This window comes from Rhipicephalus microplus, chromosome 6 (genome assembly GCF_043290135.1).
Source record: "Rhipicephalus microplus isolate Deutch F79 chromosome 6, USDA_Rmic, whole genome shotgun sequence".
NCBI lineage: Eukaryota > Metazoa > Arthropoda > Arachnida > Ixodida > Ixodidae > Rhipicephalus > Rhipicephalus microplus.
Window position 1 is genome coordinate 174,426,135 of NC_134705.1, and position 25,663 is coordinate 174,451,797.

Below are 25,663 nucleotides of genomic sequence, written 5' to 3' on the forward strand. Positions count from 1 at the left end.
AGATCACCTACACAGCTGAGCAGTTAACCAGCAACATAAACAAATCCTTGAATACCGCAGTTTGGGAAACACACATATCTCTAGCTTACCTTGCCACTCCATCTGGGTCTGACTTCCCTGCTTTCAGCAGCAAGTCTACAATGAGTTCCTAAAGATTGAAAAAAAAAAAAGTCGCATCAAGTAAGCTCCACAATTCATTAGCAAGTGTAAATAATATGATATCTCAAAAGCTTGTGTTCCTCCGAAATGTATTACAGTGAAATTAAAGAAGCACAAGCGAACGGTTCTGCCAAAGCACTCCAATTTGCATAAGCAGACGAGCCTTTGCTGACAACAGGTGTTGCAAGAATTCAGACTTAATTTTCACAACTCTGTAAAATGGCCCGCAATTGCTTCTAACAGATTCGACCAGCAATACTCACCTCGTTTCCTTTCTTCTAAAAATGAAAGATCAGAAAAAACGTCGCTATAATCGTTACTGCCACCAGTGCCTCCTTAATTGTTTTAGATGTGCCCGATCCAGCAATTTACTATTCTCTCCTTTAGCCCTTTCCTTCTCTCTTCTGTCAGTCAGCCTTCGTGTCTGCTTCAAGGTTCGTGGGGAGTGCCCTTTAGGTGGTGCCTCGCAACAGAACTGAGATGAGGTAATCTTTTGTTCACTTGTGTTCAGATCCGGCAGGGTGACGTCTTGCATTCCTCACGATCACCATGGTGACCGTCACAGTGGCTCTCTTAGAGACGCGGTGTCTCGAGATGGCACGCCTGTTTGTGGCGCCACTAACAGGTACACATCTCTGTGAGACTGCTGTATGCGCTGCCTGTAAGAGATCTGCTGTGCCATGCGACGAAACAATTCCTGCTGCTCACAAGTAAAGCATCTGCTCTTCTATTGAACTCATTATGTTAATTTTCATTAATTATCCAAGCAGTTAATTGGCTCTTATCAGGAGTAAACTTATGATCTAATATCACATGTATGCAATGAAATGTTTAACTAGAGCCAGAACCATCAGTGTCATACCAGTTTTATTTTTTTAAACACTTTTTCTGGATATTCGGAAAATCAGAATGAAGTGCTAGACCGGATATACTAAACAAAAAAAAACAACAAGAGTGTCACTCACTGTATGTGCCACTTATAAAATTATTTGGTACCTTGATGCTGGCAGCTGCTGCCAGTTGTGGCGGCTCAGACTGCGTGCACTGCAGCACCTGCAGCTCATTGTAGACGTTCGGGAAGCACACGAGACTGCCCAGTAGCGTCACTGCCTCGACCCGTGGCATCTGCAGAGAAAAAGTGTCCCGGCGATTATGATACTGCCCAATGTGAATTCAGAGAACAGCTGTACAGGTGTTTTGATTGTGTGATAAGTTGAGGCAAGACTGCTTCGCTAACCAGGAGACCACGGAAGGCAGAGCGTGGGTGCGTTCCACAACAGTTACTGCCGATTTCAGTAGTATACGGTATCCGCAGACACCCTCACCACATACCTTAGTGACTGACCTCATTGGCGGCCACACGATGGTCGGCATTCCCGTACAATGTGCTTGGGATTCCCATAAAACGTGAAATCCCCAGCATCCAAACAAGAGCAGAAGATTAAGAAAATGATGTCGGAGACAAATGGGAAACCACGAAAGGCTGGCCACAATTTTAGACGTTGAGTACGTCATTGAGAAAGACCCTTTAACTGTGTTAAGCCAAGTTTTTTTTTTTTGCTACCTATTTATCTATTACACTCAAACCTCATTATAACTAAGTTCCGTCATGCATGAAAATAAGTTTCTCATACCCGAAAATTTGTTACATCCTGCACAAGAAGAAGTTTATGATACCCAAAAATTCATTACGAAGGTTTAACCTAACACTATATTTATTGCAAGACTATATTTAATTTACTTTGTTATAACCGATATTTCGTTATATCGACATTTGGGTGTAGTACAGAGTTCTATAGTTTCTTTATCTACAATGTTTGGTTTAAGTTCATTGTACCCCTCATGTGGACAATAAATTAGCAGTATTCTAAGAGAACTTGTTGTTGGGCTAGTTGGTAAAGCATTTCGAAAAGTTAATTTGAGCGCAAAAACTTGACACGATCACTCACACACGCACACACCCATGCATCAAATACACAGCGCTCACTTCCAACTGATTTATTCATAGCTCGAAGGCTTGAATATATACAGGACACATTGTGCGCACACACACCAAAGAAGGCCAACAGCATATATTATCAAAACGTACAGTTAATCAATGTCATAGCCTTGGAGCGATAAACCGAAGTTCGCTTGGTAACAACGAAATTGAAGGGGCGCTTACACAGTGATCTTTATTTTTTTCAATGAAAAAGGCCTCTAACACTTCACGTGCAGTTTTACTTGCGCTTCTGCCTAGAATCTTCGTCTCAGAAAATCGTGTGTCCTGTATATGTTCAAGCCTTCGAGCTATGAATAAATCAGTTGTAAGTGAGCGCTGTGTGTTTGATGCATGGGTGTGTGTGCGTGTGTGAGTGATCGTGTCAAGTTTTCGTGCTCGAATTAACTTTTCGAAATAAATTAGCAGCTTTTCCAGTAAAGATTTGGTGTGACTACAGTGTATTGTGTGTATCAGCACGGGTAAAAAACCATAATAGAAAGCTAAGAAAGGACACTGTGCATGGTAAAAGCAAATATACAAAGAATAAGAAACACAAAACAAACAATATGAGCACTTTGAGACGGCAAACGCCACCTTCATAGCCAATAACGCTGTCCCGACAGCTTCAAGACCACACAGCAGTGTCTATGGAGCCACTTGCACTGATATCAGCCATAATCAGCATCCGAAAATACTAGTACTCTGAAAGGAAATGATTCTTAGGCTAGTCCGAAGTGCTGGGGTGTATTTTTTCATGCAGAAGAAGCAACAAATGTCATACAAAAGCTAGAGAATCGCTTTGAATTATCTGTAAAAACCGCGCTTTGGTCTTTCAGTCATTGTAGAAAGAAAGAGGCAAGACGCACTCTTGACTTCCTCGTACAACTTTAAACCACAGTAGAGATGGAAGTGAACTTAGACTGAAGCAAACTAAACAGACAATAAAAATTGGCAGCAATGCTATTACGTAATTAGCCAAAGCTTAGAGCAAGACGACTAAGAGGAAAGTGCTTTGGCACATCAAAGGAACATGCCCGCAATCCATTGCAATGACGACATTTGCAATTTGAACAGAGTGAAGCTTCCCTAGGCGTGAGCAAGCTCACTCACCCCTTTGATAGAATTGGAAGTTACAATGGTGCTGGCACCATGGATGAAGTTGAGCAGGAGCACGGTGTGGCCGGGGAGCCTGCTTGCAAAAAACTTGGTCCCGCAGTACTTGACAATGGCATTGATAGCTTTCTGCAAACGATACAAAAAAAAAAAAAAGAATAATTTCAGCTGGCTCTTGCGACGCTCATACAGTGGCGACTCTGTTGGGGAAGCTCATTATTCAGATTACATGGTTGGCATAGCGGTACACAAACACCAAAGACGAAACTGACCAGCAAACGCGATGCTTGTAGGCATACTCGTTTCGTCGTTGGGTGTCAATGTTTTGACAACAATCATGTCTGTCTACAGGTCGTTAAGTGAATTTTTTTTCTCCCCAACACCTTTAAGCAGGATCTAAAGGAGCTGATACAGGTTGCAATACCCAAGTGGGAAGCTCAAGCTACTGCTAAGACTCGTTCACATTGGCGACCAGGACAGTTGAAAACTGCCACTTCGGTCACAAAGCAACTGCTTAGGCCCCGTCGGTCGTTGCTCGAATTCTCAGATGCACAACAGCAGTGCAAAACCAATGGACCAATGACATGTGCAGGAATTAACTCAGCTTATCTTACAAGGCAATGGCAACATGAGCCATGTGTGGGCAGACGTCAGTTCTGTGCGGTGACTGGTACAAGTTGCACACGCAGGTCTGAACATCGCTCGCCTTGAGATGCTTACTCGTCTCTAGTCGCAAATGGTTGCACAACGGGTGCATGTCACATGTATGAATGAGCCTTTAGTCCAACAGGGGATTTAATCATTTTAGTAACTAACTGTACCATTAAGCTGAATTCTTTTAGGCTGTTAAACTATCTAGTAATTAGTTTAAAATGAAATAATGACAACCGAATGTCAAAATGCAATTGTTTCTTTGGTACATATATCTATGTACACCACTGACAGATTGAAACACGACAGTTTCTTCAGTATAATGACTGCCATAAGCAACAGCTTGCGATAACCGCACCATGTCGATGGAAAACTGGCCGCTAAAGGTAATTCGCTCTAACGGAAGTGTTTGAATCGAAATTACGCCGACGTGTCATCAACTGTGGATGCCAGAAACAAAAGTATGAGCATTACTTAAGGCAAGCCTGAAGGCCAACTCAAGGCACCAACTCAAGGCGCCAACTCAAGGGCCAACTCAAGGCGAGCCTTTAGTTTTCACATTTAATTCTGTCAGTATTCTAGATTTGACACATAGATATATATATAATAAAGAAACAATTGGAGGCCGTCAAAGTACGTTTTCCGTTTAAAAAAAAACAGCATTCAAGAGTTTCTGCCTGTCAAAAACTTACCTGGTCTTCCCCCAGCAAGCCGGCATGCAGCACCCGGTAGAAGCGAGCGAGGTAGTCGAAGGAGAGGGGAATGTCGTGGCGCCTCACTGTCAGCCAGCACAGAAGCCGCAAAGCCAGCTGCTTTCCCTTATCAAAGCCCTCGGGAAGACCCATCGCCTGAATTGCACACGCATCACACAGTGAGGATTGCTAAGCCGGAGCTGGGCTTGTGGCATGCAACTGAATGTCGCGCAACAATGCGAGTGTCACAGCCTTCATTACTGACGCCACAAGAAAACACTCAAGACAATGAAATGCAGGGATGAGATAAATACTACAGGTATATCAGACGTATCTAAAAATCTAAAGCTCGATCTTGCATTTCTAAAAAAGAAATTGTCTTCACAAGCTTTTGTTATGTGAAAACGTCTCTCAAATATATATGTGTATCACTTATTATCGTGGTGTGTACCATTCCTTTGTTTCAATACTAAGTCATGCAATGAACCAGAATGATAGTACAATGCGTGGTAAACTCTGACAACGTTGGCAGTTTTTTGGGGAAAGGTCTGTGATAAACGTATTGTTACGAGGACCTCAAATTCGCATTCATTCCAAGTTCTTAAAGAGAACAGGTTTCGGCACAGGGTTGTGGCAATGATGCTAGGTAACTGAACCCCGTACATTGCCAATTATAAGTTGACTCCGATTATAAGTTGAACCCTTAACTTGCAACCCCTTCTAAGCAAAAAAAAAAAAAAAGTTGACTTTGCGAACACAGCCTCGTGCTGCTGTGGCCAAAGCACACCAGTGAGTCTTTCAGAAAAGGGAGTGATGCAGAGGAACATTCATTTGACCGTGAAACATCGCTTGCGACTCGTCATCACTTGAGAGAAGAATGCAGCAGTCACGGTCATTGCCATCGTGTGAGCTACTGCTGGTGGTACTGAGATGCTGCACGTAGAAAAAACCCCGCGAACCATGTCGACTGGCAGTCCATACCAGGCATCATTAACCCATTGTGCCACTTCACTCAAAGTGCTCGGTTTGAACTCTGTTAGTGGGATGGTCATATCCTTCGCAACAGCACGTGCTTTTGCTTGAATATCATCGTAGCAAACACTCGGGCTTTTGCTTGTCTGGTCGTGAACCCAATCTCAAACCGCCTCAACGGCAGGGACTTCGGTCCGCATGTCGCAGCGCACAGAAAGATCTTGGTCTTTTGTTTTTCTCCATTCCCTCATGCACTTTTCCGACACATCGAACTTCTGCCCTGCTTCAACGTTGCTTTCTGACTGCGCGTAGAGGATCTCTTAGCCCTTAAAAGCAGCGCTGTATTGTTGCCAGTGTTGTGGTAGCATCTTGAGGTCGTTGAGCAGCTTCGCAAATCACACATGTTACTGTTCGCAAGCGAGGCGAAATGTAGAAATGGCGAACGGGCATGAGCACATGAAAAACAAGAGAATCACACGTGAAGGGTGATGTGGTTTAGTTCCCCGCAAAGTGTTGCCAGCCCACACAACTTTTCCATGCAATGTCCAAGGTGCTTCGCGGGAAGTTTGAATTTTTTAATTGCCTATTCGGCAAGCGCTATTAGGGCACGCTGTCCACTAAAACGAGAGACGCATGTCACATCTTTCGTGAATGATAAACATCACGTTTTTTCCGAGCGAGAGATGCATGTCAAGTTTTTCACTACAGGTAAACGTGTGTCGCATTGTTAGCGAGCGACAAACGCATGTTGCGTTTCTTCGTGAGCCAAATGCACTGTGATATCCATATCCGGCAAGTGTTGGTGTTGTTGCCGATCTCGCCCAAAAGACGCACTGATGTGTTGGTGCTACCATTGATACCGTGATGCCGTCGGCAACGCATCATGAAAAAAATGCTGTATCTCCGATGCGCCGTTGCTGACACCTCCTACTCTAGCCACCATAGCTATACCGTAGTTACGCCACTGTTGCGGCATATTGTAAAAATGTCTGGCTCCAGATTTTGCACGCACGCTTCAGAAGATAGCAGTTCTTGCAACTCCATTGCCTTTGTGGCTGATGTTATCGATCTATCGGATAGGAGTAAATTCGAGGACAACGACCGCTCGTCGGACCCCTCAGGAATCTACATTAAGATACCACGTATAGCTTTAGAAGGCCATTTCATGAAAAAAGACGTCGACTTATAACCAGCAATATATGGTAGCCTAGTAATACATAACTGCCACAATGTTTTTCTTTCGCGCAATCCACATAACCATACCATCATATACAATTATTACAAGCATTACCGATTCTTTCAATCGCAGGGATTTGCAAAGCTGAAAAAGCCAACTCCTCTGTCATTTCAGTTGGGCGGCGTGCAAATTTTTAGAACCAAAAATAAGCTACCAACAGGTTGAGAAAGTCGCCTCACCTCAAAGAGCCACGGCGCAATCAGCAGAAGCGGAGGAATGAGCGTCGGAGGGGGAGGAGTCGTCATGTTGTCTTCTGTAATTCCAAGATTGTCACGCATCTGATGCAAATGGAGGGAGAAAAGAACAGGCAAGGCCACCATGAAGATGTGTGAAGGTACAATGACCCCGAGAACACACTGACTACTCTACAAGTTAGCAAATTATTGCTGCTATAGGGACAAAAGCATATACAGGCTCGTGCAATTCGTATGACACCGCGTATTGTATTAGCATTCACAATTGTGCAGACTGATTGATATGTGGGGTTTAACGTTCCGAAACCACCTTATGATTATGAGAAACGCCGTAGTGGAGGGCTTCGAAAATCCTGACCACCTGAGGTTCTTTAACATGCACCCAAATCTGAGCACACGGACCTACAACATTTTCACCACCCTCGAAAATGCAGCCGCCGCAGCCGGGATTAGATCCCATGACCAGCGGGTCAGACAATTGTGCAGATTATGTGCATATCCTCCTCCATCCTATAATCCTGCCAGAGTGAATATGGGTTTTTGTAATGCATAAGCAAGCAAATAAGCAGCTAAATGAGCAGTGCATTGTTCCAGTGTCACTACAGATCAACGCCTTTTTAACAAAGTGCCCAATGACCTTCAGAAAAAGATTTTTGTAAAACCACACACACATAGAGCTTGCAAAATGCCTCTGACATAAGCTATCTTCCATCATACAGGTCATCTCGCAGCAAAGGCGCTCATGGATATGATGTGGTTATATAAAAGCCTAAATATCATTGTGCACTGTATTAAACATATGAATGGTACTAATATAATAGCCACGATTTAATAATAATAGGTGATGTTTCACGTCCCAAAACCACTATATGATTACGAGGGACACTGTTTTTTAACATGCACCGACATCACAGTGTACAAACCTCTACCATTTTGCCTCCACCAAAATGTGACCACCCGCGACCTTCAGATCAGCAGCCGAACAATGTAACCACTGATCCACCGTGGCGTACACCATGATTTGTGATAAGGAAATAAAAATATATGCAATGAAACAATGATAGCACAGTCAACTACACCAGTGTCACCTGCACTGTTGACTCGGCTAGGCATTTGAAAGCAACGACGGGTAGGATCGTTCCCTGCACTACACTACCATTAAAACACTGCCCACTGCTACACGAAATCTTACAGGACACACGGTTACAAAACCGAGAGTTCGGCGTAGCGCACTCAATGCAAACGCCGCTCTACTGACCTTAATGAGCGTCTCAGTGAGGTCGATGAGGTGCTCCATGACCTGGGCGTGGATGGCCGGGTCGCGGATCGCGTTCACATTGCCCAAGGCCCCCAGCATCCGCCGCCACAAGACAACAGCCACCTCGGGAAGCCAGCCTTTCACGCTGCCGCCAGCCAGGACACTGCGTCGGTCGGTGCCCGGACCTACGTCTGATGGCCACAGAGCAGTTGGCGAACTCTCACTACACCAGGGTCGGTTACAACCGAACAAAAAACATAAGCTCCAGCCACAGTCGTTTCTGTCCCACCTAGCGGCAATCGGCATCGATGCCCCTATCTAATCGTGTTTGCTCATTTCCATGATATCAAACACCTATTGCGATTCGAGGTTTGCTATACAGACACTTACTCGTGTAGACGGCTCATGGTTTAAAAACTTGAAAGTTCCACCAAATTTTGGCAAGGATTTGGTCACCGCAGCTCAATTACAGGAAATATTTTTAAGAAAGGACGACAAGCCTTCAATTCACAACATGCGTAGTATGTACATTAGCAGTGAATGAGCCCTGGTGGCCAGAATAAAAAATGGCAGTGGCTTAGCTCAGCTATGCCAGGATATATGTAGCGTTATCAAAGGTTCAGCTGATTATTCTTAACTTTCCAAATATCACGCTTATAGCTGTTCCAATGACACACACACGGTATACGTATTATGTGGCACATATATATTTATTTTGCCGGGCAACTACTTCGGGATCCGATGAGTTAAGCTTCTCCGCTCTACTGCACCGTTGAACAGCATTTGCACTCTCCTTCTCCATGGCTATACCACAGTGGCAAACGCCAGTCAGAGGCGCTATCAAGCGGCTCCAGCGCAGTGTCAGACGGCGACTGCACAGGGAAGGCGCGCGCGTCGGCGTCCATATGTCTACCAAGGCTATGACGGCACCACTCTGGAAAGCGCACACCAACGGCGGCGGCGAGTCGCGCGCGGCCGCGGCCCAGTGTGAGAGAAGTGCCGGCTCCAGTGCGCGACACCACTGATCGTCTGCGCAGCACATCGAATTACGCGCGCACACCGGCGGCGGAGTATCATTGCGCATGCGCAGACCAGTGCCACGCGAAATTGGCTCAGCGAGGCCAGTGTAGCTAACGCTACAAAACCACCTAGCGCAACTCTCTCACAAAGACCAATGGCAGGTGTGCCTCAGTTCTCAGGGCGGAGCTTGTAGTTATTCTTAATAACCAATATTAATTGTTATAATTTTACATCCTGAAGCCATTATATGATTACGAAGAATGCCGTTGTGGAGGGCTACAAAAATTTCCACCTCCCAGGGTTCTTTGACGTGCACCTAAATCTAAGTACACAGGCCTCAAGCCTTTTTGCCTCCATCAGAAATGCGGCTGCCGCGGCCGGGATAAGATCCCGCAACTTCCGGGCGAGCACTCGGGCACCATAACCAATAGACCTCCACAGTGAGTCTGCATTACAGGTGGTAAAGCCACTGAACTATTTCTGCAACTATCATCAATCCTTCCTTGCAGTGGTACGTTGTAAGCCCACAAACTTCATTCCGCCAAACCATATCCCACATATCATGGAAGGCAGCACAGAAAGAAGGTATCTAAGATCACGCAGAAACCTATTACATTGACAGCAACTTTCACTTGAAGATCAGAAAGTGGATGGAGTGCCCAGTGACAGAATAGTTTACGCTCAGGATAGCCTACTCAACATACAAAGATACTCGTAAGCTACTCGTAACAATATGTAAGCCACTAGCTGTTCATTTTGTTGACAAATAAAATGCATTACTATGCGTTTTTTTTTTTTCGATGGTGGACGTTAATGATAAAAATGTACCTGCCTACTGCACCATGGACATATATACCGGGTGTCCTAGCTATCTTTAGCCAAGGGTTTAAAATACAATGTTAGAGGCAGCTGAGTGAAATCATTTGCATATTGCTGACAGCCACCTTGTGCACTACAGACAATTTTTCGTTTTGTAGTTAAATAATTTATAATAAAAATTTATTTTACTAAATTGCTAAATATTGACCTTAGGTACGATATGCGACTTGCAAAGTTCAAAAGCGTCTTCAGAAACCCCTATTGCATTATTTGCAATAAAGTCTAGGTACACCATTTTTTCCGAGCTGCAAAGAAAGGTCCCGAAATGCAAAGAGAGCCACCTGACTAGGGCATTTGTGCACCGCGAATGTGCTGCTCTCAGTCGTAGTTTGAATGAATGAAATTAGCTGTGGCCCCATCACTATACTCAGTTTAATACATCAGGTCTCATATGATGGACGCCTTTCCAAGTAGCACTCAACTATATATATATATATATATATATATATATATATATATATATATTGCAATAGTGCTATTTTTAATCGACAGAGACTGCCTAATGCGGTCCTCAAGGCACTCATGTCTCTATAAGTCAGTCTTTCCGCACTATTCTCACATCCCTTGACGTTCAGCTTTTCCACGCAACATATGTGCAACAGCCGGAGCAAAATTGGTTGTCACACAATTATGGCATAAGATGTCACAACAGACAAATTGACTCTGACTACCTATCCTTATAAAAATTTTATGCTAGCATTCGCATAAAACTGTCAAGAAAATAAACTTAGAGATGACAGACAGAGTGCTGCACCCTCTCAAGTTTTCTCGAACAATTATCATTGGTGCGGTCTCAAGCACGAAACACAATGACGGAGAAACCGGACTAGGCTGAAATGTTACAAGAAATTTTTTTTTAACAGAATGTGACTCACCTTTCCTTTTCCTTTCTGACAGACCTGCTAAGCAACAAGAACAAACTTGTGACTCTGCCCACAAAACAAATTTGTGAATAGTGTGGAAACCAGAAGATGCATACTAGAGTTATCAAGAGCCAACTGAGCAAGTTGGCATTAATTTGTGCAGAAACATTCGGTGCTGGAAAACAGACACAAATGTAAGAAAGAGAACACGACACAAGTGCTACTACCAGCTGGAGGCTAATTTCACAACAAGGATAATTTGAGGGCTTTACATGCCAAAACCACAGCAAGATTAAGAGGTATGCGAAAGAGGGGTGCTCCGGATATTTTAGCCATCCGATGTTTCAACATGCACTGACATCGCGCACTGAACGGGCTTCTAGAATCTCGCCTCATTGAAATGCGACTGCCATGGTCGGGATCAAACGTGTGACCTTCGAGTAAGCAGGTCAGCATCGTGGCCGTTCTACCACTGTGGTGACTGGAAGAATACTACAAAAAAGATGGGTTTTCATACATACTGAAAAAGTTGTGCGAGTGCTTAGCACAAGTAGAGAAAAAGTTCTACGCAGCAAGAGCCACAAAATCATGTCAGGATCATCGATGACAAGTAGAGAAAAAGTTCTACGCAGCAAGAGCCACAAAATCATGTCAGGATTATCGATGACTCAAACGTGAATTGGTACAAAATATCTACCAGAAGGTAGATCGATAAAGATTAGCTTGTATAGCAATTCCAAGCCTAAATACCTAAACCAACCAACCATGATGGCAGCACATATGCTATGTTATCTTTGTCGCATCCGTCTATCTTTTAGCACAAACTCTTTTAACAGAACATAAACTTGTGCAGGCACACACTCGGGCACGCACCGGCTGCGTTGCAGGTGGTTTCGCTGCTTGTCACGATGACCTCGATTTGGATGGGAGAGTCCTTGATGCTAGTGCTCTCCAAGCCACTAGATGGCGTGGGCGACGGCGAACGACTTCGGTACTCTGACGCGTGGGACATGCAGGGCGACTCCACTGCACAGAAACGGCATTGACATCGAAACACACAAAGCAAGGCCAAACTGGCCACCGTCAACCGAAAAATGAGCTTCTCAACATTCTGACCACAAGCCAAAGCAATGATTCTCTCTGAGAGTTAGAGACACCAGTATTGGATACAGACATCAGATATAGTATATCAAATACAAGGCGTATAACATTTGCATGCCAAGAAGTTATTAGCATTAAGGAGCAACAATGAATCCTTCACATATGTGCCCGAGAAGACTGCCTTACAGGGGAACCAAACAAGAATGTTTTACACATGCTAAAAAGGAGGCACAACACAATGAGATTACAGTTAACATCCCTTCCAATATCATGCAATTTGCTGTCACCAAGTGATAGCGATTTAAATGTTAGCACATTTAGAGCATGCTCAAACTAACTTCCTGAGGATTAGTATGATAGATGTTAGCACATTAAAGCATGCTCAAACTTGAGCAAACAAACCGTGAATTAATGTTAGCCTGCGAAAACTTAGACTTGGTTTATTTGTGTTACGTTTAGTCTGAAAACAGCACAGCATGATAAAACCTAACCTTGATTTTTCAAGCCAGTTCTAAAAAGAGAGAATTTCGTTCAACCTGTCAGCTCAAAACAATCGTTTTGTTCAAGACTGAAATTAAAGGCTGACACATCAGCCTTCGGTCAGCCTCACACAAACTTAAATATGGTGAAGAGGTCTCCTACTGAAACGTTCACTACTGTGTACTGTGTACTGTGTAACACTACTGTGTAACAAAATCGCATGGATGTGCGATTAGTCAGGCATGCGCCACAAGGACAGTCAGACAAAGGTGCGAAATTAGAATAAGTAAGGAAAAAGAATTAAAACGCAAAGAATGTTAGCAAATGTGTATAGCCATGCAGGTTATGCAATACATAACGTGTAGTAAGTTTCAACAAAAAATGCAGACGCCATGAAGACACAATAAAAGGGAAGCAAATTATAACTTACAAAACAAGATCAGTAGAAAGGGACACTAAAACGAAACATTACATCACTTATGACTGGTATGTAGTTCTCCAATCGTTCTCCTTTTTCTTTTTTTGCCATAATATGTTGATTATGCAATATCACTTATTAACTTTACACACGCAGTTACAAAAAAAAATCTTACGAAAGTTGTTAAATTCATTAGGATTTTATATGCTCATAATCCTTTAGTGTTACCATTCAACAAATACCATGATCCAAGATATCCATGAGCCTACATCCATGATATTGTGAGCAGTTTGGACAGAATCTTCATGGTAGCTCAGGAATTCATCTATTAAATTTGCGTCCCTTCTAGTTTAATGAGGCTCTGCTCTAAATACAATTGCTTATTTGGTGTTTCAAAAGTGCAATCTAACCATCTGCCCGGAGTGTCATTTCCTTTTAGTGCCCCTGTAAGTCGGACACGAAATATTTACTGTTACTACATTACACAGGACAACAACTCTCACTAGACTATAAAGAAAAAGCAGGGGATTTCTATGCATGAAAAAGGACTACAGCCTTTCCTAGACATTGCTTAGTGTGTCAACCTCGGCCCACTTTTCAATGAAGCTTACGCAAAAGAAAAAGGAAAGCAAACTCTGCTATACTTCTAAATCACACAGGAGATCTGTAAAATGAGCCTAGTCATCCACTCCTTCCTTTTGATCGTCTGTAGAAACTTTATGCTTGATCCACACAGCCATTTTTCCACTCCCAAACTTTGCCAACCATATTTTTCATTATGCTAAGTTACTGCTCCTTTAATAGCCTTTTTACCCGCCACAGAGCAGTGTGTCAAAATATCCCCCATTAATCTTTACCCCATACCGTACCTATCAATACATGATCTGTGCCCCATGCACGCCCGCACTACAATGATGTAGTGGCTAAAGCACTCTGGTGCCGACCCGCATATGGCGGGATAGAATCCTGGCCGCAGCGGCAGCGTTTCCAATAAAGGCGAAAATGCTTGAGGCCCGTGTACTTAGATTAAAGTGCACGTTAAAGAACCCTGGGTGGTCAAAATTTTCATAGCCCTCCACTACGGCGTCTCTCATAATCATATGGTGCTTTTCGGATGTTAAAATCCCAACAATTATTATTAATTATTGCTTTATACATAAAATATGAATTACACTCAACACTAATTACAGTGAAGTTGTATCTTACACGAAAATTAGTTTGTTATATTCAAAAATTCATTTTATTTGTTCATTACTAACAATCCATCTATTGCAAGACAATTTTTTATTTGCTTTGTTATAACCAATATTTTGTTATATCTGGGGTTCGTTATATTGAGGTTTGAGTATACAATGAAACCTAGCTAGAAAAAGCACAAAATATTCTTATTGCAATTCAGAATAGTACAGCACTATCTACATTTCTCACTCTAGCCACGCTTGCTTTCTGGTCCCAGCCTTAGTCCTGTCCTGAACTCAGCTGCTGCTATTTTGTTCGGTATGACAAGTGGAGTTGCAATAATGATTCAACATCAGATGTGGATGCCCAAATCCAGTGCTCACGTATATTAATCAGTAATAATTTGGAGTTTCATGTCCCACAACCAGAACAAGGTTATGAGGGATGCTGTAGTTGAGGGCTCCACAAATTTCAACCACCTGGGGTTGTTTACACGCACTTACAACTATGTACAGGAGCCTCTAGTACTCTGCCCCCATCGAAATGTGGCTGTCATCGCAGGGATTCAATCACATGACTCTCGAGCCGGCAGTCGAGCCAAGCATGTTAATTGGGACAAAATAGTTTATGATACATGACATTAGTGAGAGAGCAGAACATATTTGCATTCTGATGCTAGAACATTCATTCTGCAATAGTATACTTTTCTTGTTTCATGGTTTGTGAAATGACATACAAGCGGTCAACTTCCATATGCATTTGGGCTTGTATATTGAAAGCCCCCCATTAGGAACACGGCCTCTGGTGACACACTAGGCAATGCCGCATTCGTAAGACATCGACGACATTGAACTTCGAGAGCCTCACCTCTTAGGGACAAGTAATCCGCAGACTTGCTCCGGCCGAACGGGCACACCCGGCCATCCGACTGAATGTTCGTGTCGGAAGACACTAGTGGTTGGGTGGGGAAGAAAAAAAGAAGAAAGAAAGAGAGAGAAAGAGAAAAGGAAAAGAAAGGAGAGAGCAAAGAAAGAAGGGACAGCTCAGAACAAAACACTAAAGGGCAAAACTAAACAAGCACAAAACGAAAGGCACTGAAACGATGATGTGCCACAGAAACGCCGCAGCACACATCCGTTGCACATAAGTGACGACTTCTTGAGCGGAGACCGAGCGTAGCGAGTTTGTGCCTAAACGACGAAAACGTGAGCAGAACAGCGGTGGCCATTGCCATGCACAAAAGCAAGGTACTACAGACTACGACAGCTTGCGATAAGGTGCCCGTGGCTGCACGTTCATGTCACAGAACAGAGTGGCGCGTGTGAAAACACAAAAGCACAACCATGCCTACCTGACGTAATGTCAAACCTGTCCTGAGCAGGAGCAGCGTGTGCCCTCCTCATGCGCCGCAGTCGTTCAACTGAAACACAGCGGAGGAAAAACAATGTTGGCAAATATCAACGGTCTGAAAAACGTCTCTATTTTGTGTACTGCTACAATAAATTTGAAAGTTGAAAACTTGCAAATTGAGATAAAGCACAGGTTCTGCACCTACTTAGCAGTGAGGACACTCATTGAAGCAGTACTAAGCTCCAGTGTCACCTCACCAATCCTAGCACTATCGAAAATATGACAATGACTAATAAACCAATTATAGCAGACTGTTGTTAAAAAAAAAATATCTTTTTATATGGAATTGTTGATTAAGAACAACTGCCTCTAGTATGACTGGTTTTGTATTTCTCAGGAAATGCAACTCCTGCTAAACAGCACAAACTTTCCTGGTCCTTTCAGTTTCTGTCTAATGAGAGTCTACTGTAGATTTGTGTTAGAAAAACTCGCATGAAATGATCTAATGAGGCCGATCGACTTAGCCAAAACAACTAGAACTTTATTTATCATGCCTCTCCTTCATTTACGTCTCCAAACTACTGCTAGGACTTTTAATAGGCAAAGATGTGACTAAGGTGACCAAGTGCTGTTTAAACTTACTAAAGTTCTTGTTCAGCTACATATACCAAGGAGAACGAACCGGAACAGATCAGAGACTGACCTTTGTGTAGGAGGAGGTGGCCGTCAGAGTAACACCGCACGACAGGTGGCGGCTTCTCCGAAGCCCTGTCACCCTGGTGGCTTGGTAAGGAACTATCACCGCTGTTGCATCGAGCTCGGTCTGAATTTCTGTCATCATCTGTAAGAGAGCAACATGTTAATGCGCTTACTGCACAAGCAGTCAGTCAGAATTCTCTTTAATTGTAGACAGTCGTAGAGTAATGTCTGTAAGCTAACATCAATGTACTATACACGTAAAGAAATGACATTATCTTCACAGTCACTTTTGAAATTTCCTATAAGTGTATTGATGTTACAATTAAGACCCCCCCCCCAACTGCTTGACACATAGTTGAGAAAACTTTAAGAACCCTGAATTTCGTATCGTGGCTTTAAAGCAGCCTATCTCAAAAGCAATTCTAAACAAACAATTTCTGATGATTTTTCTCATCATAAGTACCCATTACAAGGCAAATGCTTCTCTCTTGTTAGCCTGGTCATGTGCTTCCTGCAATTGCGCTGTCCCTGCAAGCTTCTTAATCTCATCTGTCCACTTAATTAACTTTCTGCCTCCCCATGGCATACTTGCCTACTCTTGAAATCTGGTCTGTTAGACATCATGACCAGCGGTTGCATTGCCTTCAAGCTACATGCTCTGCCCCCACACATTTTATCTTCTTGATTTCAACTAAAATGTCCTGAACGCATGTTTGTTCTCTGGCCCACTCTCCTCTCTTCGCGTCTCTTAATGTTGCACATATCATTTTCCTTTCTACCTATCGCTGCATTGTCTTCGATTTAAGTTTCTGACGAGAAATTTTAGGTTTTTGAGTGAGTCAGCTTACGAATGATTAGCATGAGCACGTACAACTCAGGAGCGCCTCCTCACCATCGATTCTGCTGAGCTGCCTGCCCATGCTCGCGGTGCGCAGTCGAGGAGACAGTGGCACGCCCGTTTCGCGGTTCCCGTCTCGCGATTCTGTCAGACTCGGCGAGGTACGCAGCGACGGTACCGCTGTGCCTCCCGCAACGGTGCGGTTGGCGCTGCTCATTGCCGACGTCCCCTCGTTTGCGGAGCCGCCGCCCGGCGTCGGGTCGTCCCCTTTGCCTGCGCCGTTTCTCGTCCGTGCGGTGGCTCCGCCACCCTGCGCGTTGCCCGCGTTGTGCTTGAGTCCTCGCCGCCTCTTGTTCTGTTGCTCCCTCTGCAGCGGCAGGTCCGAGAGGTTCAGCCGGTACACGTGCTGTGCCAGAATCCTGGTGAGCGTTTCCATCGTTTTCTGTTGCAGAAAGCGCCAGAAAAAAACAGCAGAAATTAAGGGGGTGTCGGCCTTGAAAAATGTTTGTAAATTTCTTTTCGATTGAGATTAAAGTTGCTGAGCTTATGTATGTTGTAGCAGAGATCTTAAACAAGCAATCATTTTTCTAGTACAGAATGCAGTTATTGAAGTATCAAATTCTTTCTATGCTTTTTGGAAGTGGGAGTTTGCCTAAACTGAGAGAGTAACAAAGTAAATAAGCACATCAGAATAATTTTGATTAAGAATGGATGTTCATGATGATGATACGTGGGGTTTAAAGTGCGAAAACCACCATGTGATTATGAGAGACGCCGTAGTGGAGGGCTCCGGAAATTTCGACCACCTGGGATTCTTTAACATGCACCCAAATCTGAGCACACAATCCTACAGCATTTTCACCTCCATCGAAAATGCAGCCGCCGCAGCCGGGATTCAATCCCGCAACCCGCGGGTCAGCAGCCGAGTACCAGAGCCACTAGACCACAGCGGCGGGGCATAAGAGTGGATGTTCTAAACCTATTTGAAGAAAGGTATTGGTGTGTTGAACTTTGGCATTTTTGATATACAGGATGTGAGAAGGGCTAGAGTGCCTACCTGCACAACTGATGTATCACAGGTATTTTTTATATACACAAGTTTCAGTACTAAGCCTATCTACAAGTTTCAGTACTAAGCTGTCTCCCTACGTGTCTTATTGAAAGTGGTCTACATTGCTCATTCCTAGGTCGTTCAAGCACGAGAAAACACAAGAAACCTGCCGTAACTTTGCGGCGAAACGCAGAATGTTAGTGCTCTCCAGGTATAACTTGGTCTAGCTTACCGCCCATTCGTGGATCAGCTCCTCCCACTGCGTTAGTGAGGACAACACCCCCAGGAAACCATCCCAGAGGTCCAGAGAGATGGTGGCATGGAGGTTCGCTTTGATCCACGTGACAATCAGGGTCTGGAATAGTTGCGGGCATGCGGCAACGTTTCTTATACGTGAAGCAATGCGCGGTGCTCAATGTTCTTTTATTCGAAATGCTGTCACTGTTCACCATACTTGAAATTGTCACTTAGATGAAAATCCAACTTTCATACAAGCCACAGTTTACGCTCTGAGACGCAGTTTTAGCTCTGAGCTGAAAGCTGAAAGGTGTAGAACACAAGGCAACAGGTAGGTGCCACCACCGTGTTGTCTTAGCAAAGTGTTCAAAACACTCGCCTTTTCGTGCAAACGTTGCATGGTCAGTGCAGCGTGATAAACGCTACCGTCCTTAGAATTACTTATGTATGCCTTTTCTAGTAAAAGAAGCACATACAGAATATATACGTGTTGTTGTGGTGCCTCAGATATGCTCATTCACATGTTCGCTGAAGCGCCATGCATTGCAGTGCCCATAGACACTAGCGCTGGAGTTGCCTCTAGTGTGTATTAGGAAACTCTATGCTCTCTAGTTAATTTTAGGAAACTCTATGGCCGATATGATGAAGAATGAAGCTGGTGGAAACAAAAACACATGCATCACTTAATTTATACAGTTTCCATCTGCGAGTGCCGTAGCTGACAACTTATCACAATAAACGCCCTACTCACCTGGAAGAGCGCAGGGGCCAGCCTGCCTCCCAAGACATCTTCCTTGCGTGCCGGCGGAGTCGTCTTGAGCACAAGCGAGGTGACGCGCAGAAGAACCACCAACAGCTGCTCCCTGACAATGTATAGTCGCAGTATTTTTGTTTTAAACATGCAAACGCAGAAAAGCACACCTACTTACCACGTCGCCTTCTCCATGTGCCTTTTCATGACCATGTATCGGTAAATGTTCATGACTCGCTTGCATAGCTCCACCTGATTGAAAGAGTAATGGCATATGATTGAACATTCAGATAAAGGCTCACCGATTTACTCTCTAGATTTCAAAACAGAGCGAGCTACGCAAAAGTACCTAGCAACTAGTGTTGGCTGATGAATGTGACGGTTCCTCAGTAAAAAATTTTGGACGCGGTGGCCTCTAGCAGAACAGAGTTAAAGGCTCATCTTGTAATTTCGATCAAAAGTGCAACTTTGCGTGGACATGTAGAAAAAGACACAAGTTTAAATATACTTTGTCTCATAAGTGAACCCATGCGCACATGATAAAATCAGTACATTATGACAAAATATTTATATAAAAGCCATCAATTAATAACTCTGGTTGTTTAAAACTAATAACACTGACTGTTTCAGTTTAGCAAGACTGAGTGTTTCAGTTTGCACAAAGCCATATGGCACACATGCCCTAACTAGAAAAATCGGCATCGGTCTGACAGCAACCGGCAATATGAAGGCATGGAAAGAGAGCAAGGAAAGAAATGTATTAAAAAAATGAAGAAGAAGGCTCGAGGGGGTTGCTCAAGGAGTACATTGGTCACTTGACTGATTGACAAAATGTCCCTCAATTATCGTCCCGATAGCACTTAAAAATGCAAAACAAAACAACGCCAGTAGCAGTTGGGAAACAATGGCTGCCAACCTGCTCATCAAGATAAGACTTCTCGTCGGGACCAACTTCGAGAAGAAACACATTTGCGGCGTTGGTGATGAACACTTGGTACATGTTCTGAACTCCAGCAAAGACGCTTTCCTTCTTCACTGGAGTTGTTCCACTTGTACTCTGGCTCATCTGGCAAAGAAGCAAAGAGAGCTATGTTAGCTTTTTATTTTCATACCTTCTTTGCTCTCATAGTGCCCTGCACAAACATGGTTCTACGGATAGTACACGTAAATTCGCTTAAGGCATTTGGCAGAACTAAGGAAGAGACTATCTGAAAAAGTAGGTGTTAGTTAAATATAAAATATAAACAAAAAATGTGCCTAACTACATAAATAGCACATAAGGCACAGAGTGACTATGCGAGCACAGAAAACTACAGTTCAAAGGACACAAACAATGTTCACCACTGCACCAAACACCCAAATGCGCTAAGTAAAGCTTCGATTCTTGGTACTGCTGTTATTGGAAAGTCGCTAGCTGTCCACAAGTGCATCCACTCTGATTTGCATAACCATCATAGCTGTATATCAAACACACAAGCCAAATCCATAAGTTAGTATGTCGCTGAAGTCAGTCCTCAATGCCAACAAGGACTATGCAAATTTGACTAATTACGCTCTCTACAGAATTAGTTCAATGCATAACAAAGGTGAGAAATTCGCTCAAACATTGAATGCCGTGGACAATAGATTCACCTAGTGCATGAAAGAATCTGTAAGATCCTCAGAAGCATCAACCATGGCATCAAAATGCAGAAGTGACATTAGGCAAGACATTCATGCAGGTATGTTGCATTACATCATGTTATTGTTTCACTAGTTCAAATTTGCAAAGTTTTCAATTACCACATAATACCCGAACTACATACCGACTGCATAACCGAGCATTATCACAGTTCATGCCTACGCAAACGTGTTAAAATATTTTTTAAGCTGTGCGACAAGAGTCTTGAAAATGCATGAAATGCTCATGCTCTGCCATTTGACTTTTTTGTACATTACTGACCCCAACTAAAGCACTGTGTGGGAGTGCATATAAAGTACCTTCTAATTTTATATCCCTTTCAGGCTACTAATGTGTCAGCACACAAACCCCCTCATATTCTAAATTACATTACTGGCTCAGAGAGCAAGCTAACATTTTACTACTTTAGCAGTGGCCTGCCTCTTCAAAAATTAACTTGCAATGTCACGATAGTTCGTCTCTTCAATGCTGCCCACATTGGCTGAGAACAAGCTAGAGTGCATGTCCTACCTCTGATACTTCAGTGCGATTGTCTTCTTTGCCATTCTTCCCTTCGGGGTCGACCAGAAAAGGTGGCATGTCTGGGGACTGTAAAAAAAAATTAATATGAAAAAATAAAGCAAATGTCAACATGCCCTTCAAACATGACTGCAATCGATGCGGCCAAAACATGCCATGTGAGATTAGAAACACAATAAACAGAAAAACGATTTTACTTGTATAAGTAATGTATTCTTCTACAATACATTAAAGCACAACCCTTGCAGTGAAAATATATTTGATAAGAGAGAACACACTAAAAAAAATACAGGTACTGAGCTTTGAAGTTACCGCACCAAGTTGCACTGAAGTCCTAGACTTTGATGGCATTTGCTACAGCCTGTGTCGTAGTTTACCTATTAAAAAAAAAAATTGAAATATGCAGTGTTCTAATGGAGCCACACTTTTATAGCATGGGAAGTTTCAGGAATTCTCGTAGGGCCATTGGTCATAGTACAAAAAAAGGACTTTTGACATCAGCGACATTACGCTGACAATCACGTGCCGTAGTTACGGCGTGGGAGTCAAGATCAAGACTTTGACCTTTCCTTTCTCTTTTATTAATAAATATATGACCGCAGAATCTATATAGCGTTCAAGAAATACCTTATCGCTTTAACTAACAGAGCAACTGTCCTTGTCTGCTTGATGCTTTAGCACCTATTTTATTTGCACTAACTAAACATTTTCATAATTACCATACCGCATTAGGGTTCCTTCAACAATAATCCTTAAGGTTATACGTTCCAAAGCTGCCATGCGATTTTTGGAGATGCTATAGTTGAGGGCTTGGAAAATTTCAATCACAATCAGCTTTTCAGCGTGCACGACGACCACTAGACCACCACGGCGGGTACTTTGAGTTCCCTCATAAAAAGCCTAATGCAGTTTTCAAGCCATTAATTTGGCCTCATCAAATGCAGCCTAATACCGCAAGGGCAGAACCGCGGCAGCCACATACAACGTACCGCCATCTGTATCCAGTCCCTGTAGGTGCAGATGACACTCTTAGTGGTATGCGCCTGTGAAAAGGGAGCCAGAAAAGCTTGTCGCAGGACCTCGTGGACCAGGTTCACATTTTCGCGCTTCGAGTAAAGCACGTTCCGAACCACTTGAACCTGAAGAAAAAACATTAAGACAAGGAATAGGCTGCTTCATTGGGCCGAGTCCACTAGAGCTACAGACGCAACACCAAATGCAGCTCACTCAAGTTCACTCCCACTCGCACAAATTTTTCGCAACCACAACCTTTTCTGTGCACTGCCAGAAAGCTTCCACGTGATAGCTCGCTTCTTGCATTGTAGCAGTGTTCATGTGCATTCTATTGTTAAAGCACCTTCTAGTTAAACCAACATGGTATGTTCTGCATGATAACGTAAACTTGCACACAACATGAAACACACCACAACAAACGTCTTCTTATCACGGATTGAGAAAGCCCGGTTTTTAGAGAACTGATCCTGCAAGGCTCCCCTGACATGAATGTTTGCCTTCTAAGCTGCTTCTTCCACGTTGTGGGAGAGCATGCACGGGGACTTGAACTTCGTTGATCCCTCAGTCTCTCACAGAGGAACCGTGAACCTTTAAGATTTAGCTTTGGATAAGTTCTTTCTGCTTTATCACTATACCTGCATGCGGTACAAGAAGTGGTCATACTAGTCATATTTTGTGTTTTTGTAACTTGACACTTGCTGGTGACACTGTATTATTCTTTGTAAGTATACCTGCCAAACTCTGAACTTCAGCATTTGTGTTATATTTATGCACAAGTTAAAAAAGAAAACAGTATATGCTTCACATTAACAATTAGGCACAATGATATTACGACTTAGGTGCAACAATCAAGCAGTAAGAAATATACTATTAAAGAATAAAGACCAGCAGTGTCATGATTGGCTGTTCCTTATTAACACCTGCTTTGGGAATTCTTCTGTACCAACTTTTTCTAAGTATGACTCACGCTTCTTTTTAACAACCAGATTATTGATATGTGAGGTTTAACGCCCGAAAACCACCATATGGTTATGAGAGACGCCGTAGCGGAGGGCTCCGGAAATTTCGACCACCCGAGGTGCTTTAACATGCACCCAAATCTGAGCACGCGGCCTACAGCATTTTTTTTACAAACAGAACACTTTCAACAAAAGAATCAGGGGCTGTGCTAAACTTATTCATGTACACAATACATTTTTAATAAATGCTGATGCAGCAATCTTTAAACAAGCTCCAGACATATACTAAGCATTATGAAAAATTTGGGTGTGTTGGCAGGTATGTGTATGCACATCAGCTACACAAATGTTTTCATGTTGCTAAACAGAAGCAAAAAAAAATGCCGTTTTTTTTATGCGTTGACTACACCGCGATAAGCCCCTATAACCAAGAGCACTTGAAAACTCAGATGTCTAAAGGACGAATACCCACCTGCCGCAGACTTCCGTGGCCGCTTTCCGCTGGTGACTGCTGCGTCTGCTGAAACTGGCTTTCGGAGTCTCGCTCTGCGAGACTGCCAATAGCGAGCGATGGTGCCATGGACGACCCAGAGGGCACCGAGTGGCTTTCGTGGACATTCTGCGACGTGCCGCCAGAGCCCCCAGACGGTGCCGAGGTCCTCTCCACACCAGACTCGGTGTGGTCTTGCTTTCTGGGCACGACAAATAGTTGGGCAGAACAGCAAGTCACAAGCTGCAAATGATGCATAGGTGTTGGGTAATATTCATTATGAAGAAAAAAATTAGGACAGCTTCCCACTCGTGGTGCCAAGCTGGACGGCCTTCATATGCACGCCAGCCAAGCCTGGTCTAAAGATAGCCAATTATGCCTGGATATGGCCGCATGAGCATAGAGAGAGGCACGGTTAACCCTTTCAGATGCCACCTATGAAGAACTGCCTGTAAATACACCCAATCGTCACAGCGAAATTTCAAGGCCCTCTATATATTCTAGTGCAACAATAATAATTTTATAATAGATTGATTTATGCATTTTATAGCAGTTAATTAAAATTAAGCTTTCTTTAAATATGTACTTATCTTGAAGACATTCATGTTTGGTTCTTGTATATACAGAATCAAATCTCAGACTAGAAATATAGTACAAATTGGTTTCTGGTTTTGTTGCTACTGAGAAAAGAAAAAATATATATTTCGACGCGGCTCCAGGAAAGCGCCACGTCGAACGATTCATCGACTATGTTAGTGCATTTAGAAAAGTGATTATACGGGACAGTACGGACAAAACTGAAGTTAAGTGAAGACCTGTTTATTAAGGAGGAGGTTCATTTCCTCTAAACCTCATCGCATGTTGCACTTTTTTAGCCCCTAGTTGACACAACTAGCAAAAACAAGTGATGTACACAATTGTGTACAAAGCGTCTGAAAGGGTTGAGTTTAGGAATTCTGATTTCAGCCACTATTTCTTGTTCTCTCTCTCTCTCTTTTCTCTGACCCTTCTTTTACTATGTTTCCATCCCTCTCTCTTTTTCTCATTCTCTTGTCTATAGGAACACATTCACATGGCTCCCATAAATGCTTGTCCAGCATGTGCGCCTGAATAGTCAAGTGGTTACAATGCTCTCCTTCGGACCCAGGTGTGTACCGCGCCTTTCCAAAAGATTTCACTTCATTTTGTTTACTCTGCTCGCTCGCCTTCCTCCTTCCTAGCTCCTTGCCTCAGCACTCCTCGTTTTATGATAATAATATCTGGGGTTTAACGTCCTAAAGCCACTATATGATTATGAAAAATGCCGTAGTGGAGGGCTCTGGAAATTTCAACCATCTGGGGTTCCTTAAAGGGGCCCTGAAACACTTTTTCAAGTAACTATGGAATGAATTCTCTCGAAGAGCTCATTGCCTCACGAATTCAACTCCGCAAAAATTTTAAGAATACGTCGAGTACGAGCAGAGTTACAAAGGTTTGCCACACGCTGCAATCGCATTCTCTTTTCTCTCATCCCGACGAAAGCGCTGGAAGCCAAGCAGGGAGGGACGGCAGGGCCACAGAAAAACGTCACGTGGGCCTTGTGACTTCGAGCATTTTTTTTCTTTTTTTCTAATGCGGGGCTTTTTCAGTGTGATCGCATGCGCACGCGAGGACAACTAGCGGTCTCCCGCAGCGATCTCTGTTAACGAGCGAGTGTGCCATGTTCAAATCGGCCAATGGCTGATAAATGGGCTCACTACGTGTGATATCTGGGCATATGCCGTGATTTGTCAAGAGAAGAGAAATCAATTTTCAGCCGACTTTGATAATTTATTGTGAATTCAAGGTCGCGTGCTGTGCTATGATATTTGGCTTGCGCGTTGTCGGGAACCTCTACT

At 43.4% G+C, this 25,663-nt stretch overlaps 1 protein-coding gene across 5 annotated transcripts in view; it reads right to left on the bottom strand.

Annotated features, from left to right (window-relative positions):
* Positions 1-25,663, bottom strand: part of LOC119167121 (ral GTPase-activating protein subunit alpha-1) — a 79,618-nt gene that overhangs the window by 35,641 nt on the left and 18,314 nt on the right. For 4 of the 5 annotated variants that reach the window (XM_075867046.1, XM_037418546.2, XM_075867047.1 and 1 more), the window contains 18 exons: positions 23,769-23,988; positions 22,313-22,462; positions 21,315-21,392; positions 20,040-20,189; positions 19,302-19,375; positions 19,124-19,235; positions 18,368-18,490; positions 17,139-17,526; positions 16,251-16,388; positions 15,549-15,617; positions 15,065-15,148; positions 11,893-12,045; positions 8,258-8,448; positions 6,985-7,083; positions 4,597-4,752; positions 3,251-3,382; positions 1,156-1,284; positions 90-148 (listed from right to left, as the gene is read on the bottom strand). In XM_075867046.1, coding sequence (XP_075723161.1) covers positions 90-148; positions 1,156-1,284; positions 3,251-3,382; positions 4,597-4,752; positions 6,985-7,083; positions 8,258-8,448; positions 11,893-12,045; positions 15,065-15,148; positions 15,549-15,617; positions 16,251-16,388; positions 17,139-17,526; positions 18,368-18,490; positions 19,124-19,235; positions 19,302-19,375; positions 20,040-20,189; positions 21,315-21,392; positions 22,313-22,462; positions 23,769-23,988 — 2,505 coding nt within the window. The remainder of the gene's footprint in view (positions 1-89; positions 149-1,155; positions 1,285-3,250; positions 3,383-4,596; positions 4,753-6,984; positions 7,084-8,257; positions 8,449-11,892; positions 12,046-15,064; positions 15,149-15,548; positions 15,618-16,250; positions 16,389-17,138; positions 17,527-18,367; positions 18,491-19,123; positions 19,236-19,301; positions 19,376-20,039; positions 20,190-21,314; positions 21,393-22,312; positions 22,463-23,768; positions 23,989-25,663) is intronic. The other variant, XM_075867049.1, reaches the window with a different exon arrangement.